At 33.4% G+C, this 15,604-nt stretch overlaps 1 protein-coding gene across 4 annotated transcripts; it reads left to right on the top strand.

The window, feature by feature from the left end:
* The first annotated feature begins 816 nt into the window (after positions 1-816).
* On the top strand, positions 817-15,023 carry LOC144970249 (coiled-coil domain-containing protein 169-like). Of its 4 annotated transcripts, XM_078909689.1 has the most exons (9): positions 817-941; positions 1,660-1,742; positions 2,163-2,207; positions 5,207-5,272; positions 8,763-8,876; positions 9,849-9,895; positions 10,154-10,249; positions 11,286-11,491; positions 12,718-15,023. In XM_078909689.1, exons 1-9 carry the CDS (start codon positions 865-867, stop codon positions 12,809-12,811), a joined length of 828 nt encoding a protein of 275 aa, XP_078765815.1. In that variant the 5' UTR covers positions 817-864; the 3' UTR covers positions 12,812-15,023. The 4 variants fall into 4 exon arrangements, with proteins under 4 accessions (XP_078765815.1, XP_078765816.1, XP_078765817.1 ...); XM_078909690.1 differs by lacking the exon at positions 2,163-2,207; XM_078909691.1 differs by lacking the exon at positions 5,207-5,272.
* The last annotated feature ends 581 nt before the right edge of the window (positions 15,024-15,604 follow it).

Below are 15,604 nucleotides of genomic sequence, written 5' to 3'. Positions count from 1 at the left end.
TAATTTATATGTACATATGTATGAATATGTTCTTAACCGGCGACTTACGACTGGTGTGACGTGTACTTAAAATGCAGGTCTGATTGTTATGGACGCATTGTTGAAATGGAAATACTCTCAACCAATGCAAAATATTGTTCATTTACAACAATGTTAAACTCAAGCCCATAATTGAGTTCGATTATTATCAGACCTGCGGTAGGCCAATGATGAAGCTTACGAAGATAATATAAGGTGCAAAGAGAATATGTAGTTCTTGTAGTTCAAAACGGTGACCCAAGTACATATAAGCCAAATGAAGTCCCATCGACCATTGTGTTTAGCTATCCTGATTTCCAAAGAGAGTTCGACTTGGAAGAATATACAATTCCTCGGGTGGTGATGTCATAAATATTGAAAGAGTGAAGCTACTCGGATTCTATACTAATAAAAAATGGTGAACTTATCGTAACGACAAACACTCTAATCGGCGGGTTCCAGTGTTGTCGCCCACTTGTACTCTTGTGACTTGTAACGATTGGGAGACCGCATGGTTGAGATGAGATATCGTGACGCAGCTGCCTGAAGCTTTGGCCTGGAAGAAGAACACGTTTCATGAGTGCAGATGATATCGCTATTCTTTTGTAGTGTAGCGATAAAAAAAACAACAAAACAAAGAAACAAACAAACAAACAAACAAACAAAACAAACATAAAACAAAACAAGACAAAAGCAAACAAAACAAAATCAAAAATCAAAACTAACAAAAATTATAAGACAAGAGAGGTAACTGGCATAATTAGTAAAAAATAGATTTCAATAGCTTCCCCTGAAAATAAATGACGTCATCAAAACATAGCAACGTTTACATGCACTGTGGAAAAAATGAAAATGGAGAACGATCCAGACGAATTTGAGCTCGAAAGGCTTCGGGCTGAACTTCAGCAAGAAAAGCAAATGAAGTGAGGATTGCGCATTATATTAATGTCCTGGTTGGTCTCTTTATCAAGGGAGTTTTTGAGATTAAAATATAATGAAAAATTGGAATCGATTTGGGACAGGAGGAGATTTAAAAATGGTCACTCTCTACAGCCTTTAATTACACATACTCTAACTCATTGTAGGTAATTCTTTAATTTCTGATCCGCAAATAGGATTTTTGCAGTCTGTCGAATGCTTTGTCGTTTTGTCAAGCTCTTCCAGATTTCTCCGTTCTACCACTTTCACTTTAGGCTTAAATTTAATCCTCTAGATAGTGATGTTTTCAACTTTTCAATTTACGACACATTTTACATTTGTACTTCAGATGGGTAATTAATATTAAGAGATCCCTTTAGCTTACACTTGTAATCTTGTCAGAAAATAATGGAAGTTTTGTATGATGATTTTAATGCTATTACTGGATGGACATCCCTGGATATTCGCGTAATGCCTTGGCCTTGATACATGGCATTTTTTAACCGCCCATATATGTCCTTTACATATCGGAGAACGCCCACTTCGGTGGAGACTTTTTCTTAACTTTTTCCTTTATTTTACAAATCGTGAATTAGATTGAGAAATCCGTTCACGACAACTTCGTTTTTGTTGTTGGCGACATTCTAATTCTTCTACATCATTATTTGAAATTTAATAGGACTAGACTATTATTTCATATATGGCCCTTCATCTATATCACAGAGAAATGCTAGACCAGTCAACAGTTGAACTTAAAGCAACCATAGATGAGTTGGAAAAAAGATATGATTCTATTGAGAATGAAGGTAAATTTATCTTTTGTTTCTATCTTTTTTTTTTTTTGTTCAAATCATAAAGGCATAGAATAATCTCCAAAGTATTTTTGATAATTTTATATATTGATGTTTGTTTTCATCCTTCATATTCATATTATAAGTGTTTATGCACTTTGTTTAATTATGTTTATTTGAAGTAAAAAAGCAAACAAGCAATTTTGAAAATTTAAAAGATAATTAATTTGCTCTGTAATAGTTATGCTCTTTTGTGTGAGTAAATCATTCTTTAAATATTCAGTAAAAATATTAAATTGTGGAACAAAAACACTAAATAGTGCATAGAAGAAGTGTAGATTTCAAATTTGTCATTATCAGTGACTTGCTTTCTTAAATTTACTGAAATTATGATTAAAAATCACGTTAATTCGTATGAATTTTAAAATATTTTAGACTACTTAATGGATTGGGATGAAACTTTCTTGGACGACCCTGAGGGTAAAGATGTGTTTGAGTTTGCATTGAATGTTCACTTATTTTTGATGTAGTTAGATGCACCTCATTGAATAAACAGAAAGAAAGATGAGAATGAAAGAAGAAGAAGAAGAAGAAGAAGAAGAAGAAGAAGAAGAAGAAGAAGAAGAAGAAGAAGAAGAAGAAGAAGAAGAAGAAGAAGGAGGAGGAGGAGGAGGAGGAGGAGGTGGGGGAGATGAAAGATGAGAGGAAGCTTTTTAATTGAACTAAATTGTATTTATTTGGAAGCAACAAGTTAACTTTTCTAAGGCTGTTGAAGTGTGTACACATTTTATTCAAATAGTATGTCAAGATTTCATAACACAACAAAATTTTGTTGATCTGCTGTTCCATCATCAAGAGGGAATTAAATAAGCTCACGTAAAATGACATCAGGTATAGCGACATTCTCTCTATAGCACCGTGGTGCTCAATTCCCGAATTTTCCCCAATATATCATTTGTAATTAAAAAAAACAACTCACCATAACGACATACATTTGAGTGGAAATCTTGTATAGTGACATTGATATAAACATAAATTGGCAACTTTAACTCAGTAACTCAGCAGTCAAGACTAAATTTCTGGTTTAATAAAAATATTGATAAAATAGAGTTCAGGAGGGCGTAACACTTGAGACTGGAGTCGGTTCCGACCTGACCCTTAACAGACTCAGAATTAGCTGAACAGAAAGATAAACTTGTCAATTTAAATGCAATGCATGATTCTACTCCCACGCCTATTCTACCCAATTTGAAAAGAAAAGCACTGACCATTGATGTAAGTGACAAATTCTCGTCGAAGATGACATAATGATGATGGAAATTGCTGCCAAGTACATGATTCCCTATAACAGCTTGTCCACTAATAAATGACAGAAAATATTATAAATGATATGATATGATATGATATGATATAAGTCCAGATTCATGTAGGCTTTTACAGCCTTTTATCTGCTCTTGTGCATTCGTGAACGTATATAATTCAAGTCTCTCAAAACTGGGCATGCCACATAGTGGAAGAAGGTGTCTGAATTTAACTTTACAAACAGTATTTTTCTGTTTCACAATGAGCATCAAGACGGCACTTGAATGCCTGCAATGAAGGGGCGTCGACAACTGTTGCAGGCAGGCGGTTCCATTTGTCGACTACCCTAACTGAGAAAAAGTTCTGCCTAAGGTTTAGAGAACACCTTTCTTTGGAGAGTTTGAATTTGTGTCCTCTGGTGGTGCTGGTGGAATCAAGATTTAGAGGGCTCGTGCTAACAGAGTATAAATTATGTGTGTATTTGTACGCTTCAATTAGGTCTCCTCTGTCTCTCCTATACTGCATGCTAGGTATTCTTATCTTTTTCAGTCTTTCTGTGTATTCTAGATCTTTGAATCCCGGAATGACCCGAGTTGCGCGTCTTAGAACACTTTCTATGAGGTCTTTGTTTTTCTGTAGTCGTGGTGCCTATGCTACATTGCCAAATTCCAAGTGGGGACGTACAAGTGCAGTGAACAATTGTCTCTTGTTATCTCTATCAAGATGAGTGAACGACCTCCTAATGAGGCCAACGATTCTGTTTGCTTTATTTACTTGGGTTTCTATGTGCTTAGAGAACTTCAGTTCCTGATCTACTAACACACCTAAATCTTTTTCCTCTTCAGTAGGCTGAAGTATGACAGTCTCGCTAGAGTCATGATTTCTCATTGTGTACTGATGGTGCGGGTTTCTATATCCCAAGTGCAAGACATGGCACTTGTCTGCATTAAACCTAAGCTGCCATTTATCAGCCCACTGTACCAAGCTGTCAAGATCACTTTGGAGCTGAGTTATGAACTCTTCCTTGTAGAGAACACCTTAGTGTCATCTGCATACATTTGGCACAGAGAGTCCACAACGTCTGGAAGATCGTTGATAAATATTACAAACAAAAAAATCCAAGTCGGTCATCAGTAGTTTCATTACCCAAGTGCCAGTTTGCCTTCTATTAATTTGGCCTGAAAAAAGATTGATGATTTCACTGATGATGCCCTGCTGTTCGCCTATATCCTTAGTACTATAAATCCCCCCCCCCATTCTGCCTCCCAGTTGTTGGTTGCTCCATTATAGCAAATTTCTATAGTGACAATTTTTATAGCCCCATTGATATTGTTATAGAGGGGTTTGTTTCACTGTATGTAAAAAAGAATCAAAGTTGCCATTTTCTCCATCTCAATTAAGGTATTTTTTACTCTCTTAAACTCATACCCAACAATTAATGACCTGCTTTTTGAGGTGTTTTTCACAGTCAAAAACTATAAAATTATTCATGAATTTATAACAGAATACATTTTTGTATAGATATGGCACTGTCAAGTCTAATGTAATGTGATCAATTGGCACATACCACATGCTTGAGACTTGATGATCATCAAAAAGCAAGAAAGGAAACAATAAGCTCAATGTAAAGCACATTTTAAAAATTTAACGTTTGAAAGAGCAGTTGGGACAATGATTACATATTTTGTTAGATGTAAAGATTATCTACAATTTGTTAGTTTATCATTAACAAAAGGTGCTTGCTTAGATTCTATTATGTGGAACGCATTTCTTGAAAAACATTCTCAACCGGTGCGGGTTGTGGATTTCAAAGCCACTTTAATTTGATTTCTTAGGTCATGAAGGGTTAGTAATTTTTCACTTGACACATTTGATCTTTCTTCTCAAAGAAAAAATATAGTCATTCTGTACTTTAGCATATCTTGGAGTATACGGTGATGAGTAAATGTTTGAAATGTTTCATTTTAAAATGAGTGTTTAAGAATTTATGAATTGAGGACCATGAAAAACTTATTTCACTTCTACTCTTTCCTTTAGAAAAACAACTGAGACGATTTTATTTCATATGATGGAAATTCTTTGGTGTGGAAATTATCCGTACCATTTTTATCATGAAAAATTAAGAGTGGTCATTTAGTTTTGTGTGCTCGTTTATTTCCATATTTTATCCGATGCAGTACTCAGTTGTAGATCCAGTTTTCTGGACCCAGAAACACTATGGATCAAGATACTAAGACAAGCAGGTGATTAGCCCTCGTGTTAATTGAAAAGACAAGTGCCAAAACCAGCTTATATACTCTTACATTCACCACTAACTTTTGTTTTTGTGTTGTGTTCACGATTATAATTATACATATAGATTTGTGTTAAGCACTATTTTTACATTGTTGAATAACAAATTTAACATGACTCGTATAAAATAATGCTTTCCTGATTACCTGCGGGTCACAACACAAAGCTCATCACACAACATTGGACATAAACCATGGAAAAGTTTGTTTTTGACAATGGCTAAGTAGATGAAAAGCTCTTGACAAAGACACTTGTTCAACCAGACATGGGCATATTGAATCTCTATATTAGTGGGTTATGTTCTGTCAATGAAAATAATAAAATATTTTCATGTTTCAGGGAGTTCATTTTTTACATTTCTATCTTTCATTGCATTTGTCTTTCATAATTAGGAATTGGCAATGGTCATAAATCCTAATTACATACAGTTAAATGGACCTAGAGTGACAGTATCTGGAGCAATTTCCCTGACGATTCATTGAGATTCTTTACAAGGAAATTTTTAGGAAACTTTTTCTTTTTCAACTTTGTAATATGTCCCAGTCAAATATTCATTAAACTTTTAAGTTTAATCTCGACGACTGAAAAAAACAACCTATTCAATTTTGATCATTTCATATCTGTAAATGGAGGTAAACGTTAAAAATTTAACCATTTTCGTTTATTTACTGGACACAATTGTTTTTTTTTTTTCAACAGGTGCATGAATTTCAGCGTGTCATAATTTGCCTTCTTCTTACTCCAACAGATCAGATATTTGTTGTTAATTTTGTTTTGTTGGGAATGAAACAGCGCTTGATTTTAAACTTTGACCCTCCCACCTGTTCTAGTTAGCTTATAACAATGCTACATTGTGCCATCCATTATGTAACAAATAATGATAAAAACCAATATTTATAAATAAGGTTAAAGTGTATTCTATACAGTTTTACTCATTATTAGTATGCTGTTTAGAAAAATTCCAACAGTCTGCCTGTCGAAATAGATATGTAGATCCTATCTAACATACTATTGTTTGGCTAAACTTAACAGCTGTAGGTAAAAACAAACAAACAAGTTTGAGTCAACTATACAGAATCACAGGGCTAGAAATGAATAATTTGTTGGTATTTCCTAACTTCTTAGCAACTAATTTAACCAAATGTTACAATTTTCTTCATATTAGCGCCGACAGATTGCATAGGTAATTTTTTTTTTTGTTACATTCCATTTTTTATCTAACAAGATTAATGGCCTTCCTTATTACATGAAATGAATAAAAACGCCCACGGTTTCTATTTTTATTAATGCCTTTATTTTTATGGACTAAATACATTAAATCTTATAATTATAAATCAAAAACAAAACAACCCCCCCCCCCCCCAAAGCAACACAAAACAAAAACGTATGACTTCTCCTGTGCATTTCATTGATTTGATCAGGTACATACAGTAAAAGCCTACCATTTTTTGTATCATACCGTGCTTGCATAATATGGTGATTGGTGAGTCAATATTACAGCAGCTTTACTGAATCTATATGGTTTATGGAAATAATGACAATGATAAGGATGTGATTAGATAGCATCTCTGAGGTCTATCACACAGGTGGATAGACTCCCTTTATGTTTCCTGCAAAATATGACCTACCTCCCTTCATATCTTCCCAGTCAAATCACAAAGAACCGTTTTTTTTTCTTCTGGTGTCTTGGTATTCCAGATTAATTTCTTCTGAAAATATTAGAAATTATTATAAGTGGATGACTGTAGTTAACTAATCAGCATTTATTGTTGATGGAATCATATTGCAGGGTACCTTCTAATGTCAGGCTTTGGTAGATTCCCCTTAGGGGTGCTCTCGAATGCTTATCCAATGACATTCAACTATATAGTGCATCCACAATCTACAGTATATTTTTTAAAAAAATATGAAAATGGAAAAATGAAATGATTATCAAGGAGTTGGAATTAAGATATCAATATCATATAACTAACCTCATATTAGAAAACTGTAGGCATACAATGGCATTCTGATTCAGGATAGCCCATGTCAAATTTTGCTTATCAGCTATGATGACAGAGAAATCTTGAATGGAAGCCGGCATGTACTTTTTTGCAAGTCTGAAAACACAAATTGTTTCGTATTTAAAATCCAATTTTGAATAATAACAAGTGGCACACATGGCTGGTGTGGCAAATGTACTTGGGTCTGAAAACAAATGAAAATCAGACTTGACCGAAAATAATAAGTATCTGGCTCTAAGCCACGAAGGATATTGTATAAGTTCCTGTGCAAAAGGACCTATCAACTGTGGTCTTATAGAGCTGTAAGGCCCATACAGGATAAGTTAATCCCATTTTATAGCGTAAACGGACAAAAACAATTGCTTTAACCCTTTGGATAGGACACTAGTCCATTATTAAGTATTTCTCTATGATCTAATAGACCCAGCCACCCAATCACTGGTGGATGGATAAAAGTGCATAATTCCTTTCATAAGGGCATGCTGTCGACTCAAACCAAAAGGCCCAATTTAGGCTGTTTGTGAGTTGAAGACCGTACATCTACACTTCAGTGACACATGACTTGAAATGGGAATTCGACTCCATATGTGTTGGAGTATATTGAGCACAGTGAAACATTGGACACGCCCTATTAAATGGTTATAATTATCTACATGTTTAAAATTTCCTTTGCTTGTATGATTTGTTTAGATAGCAGAGTACATTATTTCTTGCTAATTGCTTCGCAAAACTTTGAGGACACCATAATAGATTGATTGATTAATATTGAACAATGCTTTTTAAATTCATTGAACAAAAATGATTTTCCTTTTATACAAGACTATTAACAATTTGGATAACTTATTTCAGTATAATTTCTTTTTAATCTAATAAGTATTAGTATTAGCATTAGGATAAAACTCTTTCCCTGTCGACACATTATATGAGCAAACAAATTTAACTCGTTTGATTTTTATTTATGCTGAACTCGAGAGAGTATAACTTTCTTTTAATTTACAACTTTGTACATAGTTATAACTCTTTATAACTATTACTTCTCCAAATCTTAACCAATGTACCTTAGTTCTGATTGATGTTGTCAGCCACTTGCAATTTTTCAACTTGTCAAAAGTTAAGGCTACAAACTTTCCCCAACAATTTGAGTTGTCTAAAATATTTATAATCGTTGTCTTTTGAATCATTGTGGTCAACATTTTTTGGGGCAAACTTGCAAAGAAAACTTTCCAAATGGCCGACATCAGTCATGTCTTTTTTTTTGTTGGTGGGGAAAAGCATTGTTCTACTAATTCATTTGCCTCGCTCAATGAAGAATGGTGTCCTCAAGATACTACAGCTGTTTCATTATTAAAAATAAGTCCGAAAACAGAATATGTAAATATTAGATTTATATTTTTGATGATAAAGTAAACACTGTTTCTGCAAATATCGACTGCATCAGGGAATGAGTGGAAGACAAGGTATGAAACTCAGACTGAAATGAATCAACAACTGGAAAAACAGATTTACCTGTTACAGGACAAGGTGGAAGATGCCAAGAAAAATCTACGTGAAGGTAAATTTTGTTCTTGTAATGAGTATCAAAATGACAGCACATTTACCTGATGTTCCATTCTAATTGGATAAGTACCAGATAACAATTTCAAACTGATTTTTAGTTTAAACCAAATGAGACATAATTTATTGGATCAAATATTGACATGATGATCATCTTTCTAAATATAATATATAAAATGCAACAAGCCATGTCAAACTTGTGTATGAGCTAAAAGGATTGAGTGGTTGCATCTAGCACTTTGCATGACTCGCTACTGTCAGCAATTTGACAAGAATGTATTGAACTTAACTGTCTTAATGAATTCAGTATTGCATGCCTTTAATTAAAATAACATATTTTGTAACTTATAAGTTACGCGTGAAGATAAATAACTTGTAATATATTTGATAACCATTTTCATTATTCTCCATGATGCAAATGCTACTGCTTGAACTTGAAGCTCGAAGAAATAAATCCAATGGATTAGAAGCTTCACTTTAATCAATGAAGGCAAATGATGTGGACATTTCTGGTTTCCCCTATATCAACAAAACACGATGAATGAAACACTAAAGATGAATGAATCTTACATATGCCATTCGTCTTTAGTGTCTCATTTATCGTTTTGTTGATAAAGGGGAAACCCAAAATGTCCATGTAATCTGTCTTCGTTAATTAAATTGAAGATCTATTCCATTTGACAATTATTTTGTTCTCAATGACGTCATTGCTGTGACAAGCACAGTGATAATTGATATATCATGAGTTAAAAATAAATAAATCTAAATAAAAAGGACAACCAGGGCCACATCTGAATTCACATTTCATAGACATCGCAATGCCTTATTCACTAAGCATTTCTCTTCTAATGATTGTTTTCATTGGATGATGACAATAACATTTTTGACTTTTACTTTTAAGATAATCTGCTTTGGAATAAAGTATAAATTATTGAAACTCTTTCATGTCTTTTCTTTTGTTTTATTTCAGCGGCAAAGTCTCCAAGGGATAACAGGTCTTTTGATGATTTAAGTGATGTAAGACTAAATTTTGTGTTATTTTTCCTCTCTTGAGTTAACTTGTTCTCTACAAGTACAGTGGAATCCTGAGAAAGCCATCACTATTGGATCAGAAAGACACACTAAGATAAAGAACAGAAAATTTGGGACAAATAAGAGGTGTTGATTTTAAGCATAAGTTCTTTTATGCGGATTCCACTGTACATAATTTTTCTTCACCATTGTATTGATAAATCTTTCAAATCATTAATTATTTTAAACATTATTTAATTTCAGGCAAATAGACAAATGGTGAAGTCTTTGGAGAGAGAAAGAAATTCCTTGTTTAGCCAGTTGCGGGATTTGGAGTGGAGATTGGACCAAGAATCAAAGGTATGGTATGAAGAGGGTGATGCTTAGTAATTAATTGTATTATTAGATTTGATATTAATTCAGATTGTGTTGAAGATAGAATTTATAATTATAATCACAAGAAAGAAACAAAGGCAAACCAACTTTAAGCTTTGTCTGACTTTCCTGTACAAATGTAAAACCTTTTATATGTCATATTACAATTCCTCTACTCTCTGCTTGTCATTTGTGTGGTAGCCAGACGAAGCGTGCTACATGGTAAAAAATAATCAAATCTCTGTAGTTTGTATAAATTATGTATGAAGTAATCTTTTCTGAGTTTAAATTTCAAAATATTTTAAGTAGGGACAAAGTTACAGGAATTTCGTATGTCCCAGTTAAAGAAAATATTAAAATGAAAAACTTATTTGCTTATATCTGGCAAACAATCAGTGCAACATCTGACACCTTTCATCAGGCTATCACACATTTGATCTTATTCCATGCATCATCATTTTTACTCTTGAGCCTGTTGCCGGTCAGCCGTCTCCACGAATCACGATCCTCTGCGGTACGCATGAAATCTACGTTGCATTTTAAATTACTTTTGGCCATTTTTAGGTTATTTAGATATGACATCCTTTGCATTTTAAATTACTTTTGGCCATTTTTAGGTTATTTAGATATGACATCCTTTGCATTTTAAATTACTTTTGGCCATTTTTAGGTTATTTAGATATGACATCCTTTGTCTTCCTCTAGCTCTTTTTCCTTCAATCATCCCAGATGTTACCAACTTTTCTATTCCGTCTTTTCTCCACACATGTCCCAGAAACCGTAACTGCCTCTTTATGATGGTATTGATCAATCTTCTTCCCTTTCTCACCTTCGCCAACACTTCCTCATGTCTGTCCATGATAGTCTCAACATTCTTCTATACATCAACATCTCAAATGCCTCTAACCTCCTTGCCTTGTACATTCTTTGTCAAGCATCCACGTTTCACAACTGTATAAAAGGGTACTTATAACATGTTTCCACTACTTTCATTCTGGTTTTCAACTGTACTGTCTTCCAGGCATATCACAAGGCAAATGATGAGAGAAAGCAGTACGTCCTTGAGATCAATGCTGTGAAGGGCACCATAGGGGAACTCAAAAGTAAACAAAGGCAGATGCTAATGAATGCTCCTGAACCATACCCCAAACCAATCCACACTGCAAGAGATACTCCCTCTAATAATACGAGTAGAGGCAGTCCTAGATCTGTCCGTGACACTGGAGGGTATGTCATGTTTTCAATATACCTTAGATAAGAGCTTATCGTTAATTATCAAATCTTGACTTCTAATGTTTGATTTTGTCCAGTACAACTATATTGAGTCAAGTGGATGATTTAAACTTAACCCATTGCCGCCCAAATCGCCCGTAATCGCCCGCTCAAAAAACATCTCAAACAGTCCAAATCGCCCGATATCGCCCGCCAGGTACCCATCATCTTTAAACCCGTAAACTAAAAACGTGTGTAGAACCACTTCTTTTTATTTTAGAAAACGAAAGTAGAGAAAGAGTGAAAGTGAAACTAGAAATTTCCAGATCGTTTTTATCTCAATTCGTTTGACTGCTGTGATTTTTTGAAGTTTGTCGACCAAATCGGTTGTCGTAACGTCCTTTTTATTTTTTTTTTTGCTGGAACGGCGTTTGAATTCCTCAATTCTCGGGCATGATCAACGTTTTTTAATGGATAGTGATGATGATAGTACTCATTCAGACACTGTATCAGACATTGAGGTTGAGTTGGATGCGCATTTTGATGACATTGACAATGGGTTTCATGTGTTTTAATATTATTACATATTTTTCAACTTTAACATTTTTTTTTCAAATCAAAATATGAATCAATAGTCCAAAACAATACATCAAATTAAAGGCCATTCATTCTTCTTTCCAAAACAGCTTTTATTTTGTTTCTAGCATGCCTCACATTCTTGCAATCAATTTTTTAATGAAGTGTACTATGACATTTGGAAGAGTTATCTCCCCTCGCATGGTCTGTGAGAGACATTTTTTCAGATTATGCCCGGGCAGCAATGGGTTAAATTCCATTATCAATTATTTAATCAAGTGCCAGGATTATGGCAGACATCAGCAAATATGTCTCTTCAATTATCTGTCACCAGTCCTTTTCAAGAGATCTACATCTCATCCACCTATCTGTTATCCACTCAATTGAGGTTTCTTGCATATGTCATACTTTGTCCTTCCTCTTCTACTTAGGTATCCCTTGTTTCCTGTTATTACTAATTTTCATATGTCATTCTTTCTTTTAATGTGAGCAAGACATCTCATCTGTTTTATTCTGATCATCTTGATAATAGTTGGATACCCCATTATATTTATCCCAACCCTGAATGTAAAGAATACTTTGTTGACTTTGATATTCTTTTACTTAAATGTATTTCTTTTTAAAAAGTTTCAAATAATAAAATTATCTTTTCTTTCCTGTAACAGCAACATCCCTAGTGACCAAAGAATCATAGATCCACGTTATGGACCTATTCGAAAGACAGCAGGAGTTAAGGCCCTTCCAAGTTTGGAGTCTTAATAGAGTCAGATTTTGTTGATGGACAAATCGGTTCCACTATTAAATTGTAAATTATGACTCTGTCAAAGTCATTAAGATCCATTATTGACAAAATCTGTATTTTAATTAATTGGTCTCTCGTATGTATTATATTTAAAAAAAAGAGAAATTTTTTTTTAAAACTCGAAACTGACACGATGATCCAAATCTGTATTTCGAGTATCAGTCCATCAATGCTAATTATCCGTCTTGGCTGATTACACCTAAAAGTGCATCATTTCATTGCTTCTCTTTCACATACACATTCACGCAATGCAGTGCTTCTCTGATGAAATAGCAGATTTGTTAAGAAACATTAATGGTGTTTACTTTCCAGTTGGATTGATACATGTCAAATATCCTGTCTATAAAAAACACCCTTTGTCACGATTTCTTCGTTAACCTTTCAACAGACGCAAAGCATCAGTTTGATTTTTCCGATTTATGTAGATTCTTTTAGGATATTGCTTTGCTTGTTTATGTCACTTGCAACACTAAGCAATCAATTTATCTGAATTAGAATACCAAAACAATTTGATTGTCCTCAAGTTTAAAATTAAATTTAAAATTTAAGTTTTACTCAAATCTTTAAAAAATTGTTCTATCTTTACTGATTTTTTCCAATCTGACTTTTTGATAAGGTAAAACATATTTAAATATACACAAACAACACATATACGTACCCAAATATCAAGTCAATTATATTATTATTGATATATTAAAACTACTTTTAAAGTATACTGTTTTTTTGGTGCCATTTTAACATTTTTGTTAAATTATTGAACTATAATTGATTTAATTCCCATCACAGTCTCATTCCGTCCATTTTCAAGCTGTTTTAAGTCAAATATTTCTACGCATTAGCAAATCAAAACTTTTAAAAGAATTTGATATAAATAAAATGTGGATGTTTTCCTACTTAACATTCCATTTATTTTTTATTTTCTTTGGGAGATTTTAGTTATCTAATTTAATGTGTGGGGTGCATAACTATGAACAATCACAAAGATCCAGCTTGGAAAAAATGGTTACTGTATTAAAAGTCATTATGCAGTTAAACCTAAGTCCCTAATTTTAACATTAAATTAGGTTACCCTAAAATTGTATAAAAGTTACCATTTACATTTTTAAAATAATGAAATAACAAACTAGTGCTGGAACTTAAGATAAAACTTCCAAAATCAGCCCAATATCATCTCATAGTTGAAAAAGTAAATCACATTGAAATGAAATTATATTATCAAATGTGTTCCATTTTATGGTGAAAAAATAAACACTTGTTCATCTGACTAAGCACACTACTGTACCAGAATCATGTTATCGGAGAAAGTTGCCATTAAGTTTATAATTAAAGTTTGCTTTCATAACTTCAACATGAAAAGACTACAGAATTCTCTGGTTAAACTGGGTTTTTTGTTATTGTTGCATATTCACAAAACAGTCATTATTGTCATGGACAAAATCTTATGAGCAGCCTGTTCAAAACGAACCATGCACACCTTCCTCTCTCTCCATAGTCATTTTAAAAAATAACACAACCATACAGTACGTAGAGAAAATATTGGTGTTAAATCATCAAATGTCATCTGTTCATAAGTAAGTGATTTGAATTTGGTTTTTAATGAAAGCAATATTTTTTGGGCTTTATCTTTTTCAACTTTGATTCACACAATTGCATGTAAGCTGTTGAAACTTTCAAGACTTGAATTTCGAATTTTATAATCACGCCAAATTGTGTTTAAAGAAAAAAAAAAACAAACCCAAAAAACTAAAAACAGGAAGGTTTGACTTTCAGATGTCCCAATGACATCTTTAGTTGTGCTTCTTACAATTTGGACTTTGGAGAAAAATATATTACTATTACATGTTTAGTACTGGTGCTTGTAGGCTTGTGATGTAATGTTAAGTGCGTAATTCAATTTTATCTATTATTTGTTGTTTTTTTTTTGATTGACCACGCTAGCAGATTTTCTTGCATGAATCTTGGCTTTCCAAGACATGAAGGTAATCTTGTTTAGCATCAAGCCCCATGCAAATATATTATGTCTCAATTTCTCTCCATATATTATTCTTCCAATTTGTTAGTTTACATTTTTAACAACTTTGAGTGGATGTATATTTTCAATTTTCAATAAAATTTTTCTTGTTCATTACATTTATATACTTTTAGAAAATTAAAATGGTATGTATAAAATATGACCTTGTTTATTTTTATCTGGTTATATCTTTTTCAACGGATTGACGATGCACCTCTCAATCTATCACAGTCATGCTCTGCACAGGTGCCAAATAAAAAGTAAGTCAAATGGGAAAAGTTATGAGTATGAGTAGACCTCAGCAGCAATCTACTTCTAACTCAGTCTATGACCAACCAAAGTCTCACACATACAAAGGTATGGTGTCTCCACCAAAAGGATAACACTCGGATAGTACTACTTTTATCCCATCACTCAGAGAGAAGGAGAGGAGTTATAAGGAAAAATAATTTCTCACAAAAAAAAACAAAAACACACTCATTCACATTTATTCCACTCATACGCATAGAGGTCTCCAGCCAGGGTCTGGGCAAAACCAATGAACACATATTTGTACCCAATTCCCACCACGCATTAGTTCCCCTAAAACTGAAAACTACAGACATGAAGAACTATTTTTTCTGCCTGGGGTTGTTCTTTATAGCCATGCTCAACTGTGTATCAAAACATTTTGATATGAAACAAAGAGATGATTTATTGAAATGTAAAACAAAATAATCCAAGGAAATAGCATATCTGA

The sequence above is a fragment of the Berghia stephanieae genome, chromosome 4 (genome assembly GCF_034508935.2).
Source record: "Berghia stephanieae isolate SIO BIC M18660-M18661 chromosome 4, UCSD_Bste_1.3, whole genome shotgun sequence".
Classification (NCBI taxonomy): Eukaryota; Metazoa; Mollusca; class Gastropoda; order Nudibranchia; family Aeolidiidae; genus Berghia; species Berghia stephanieae.
This window is presented reverse-complemented; position numbering and strand designations above follow the sequence as displayed.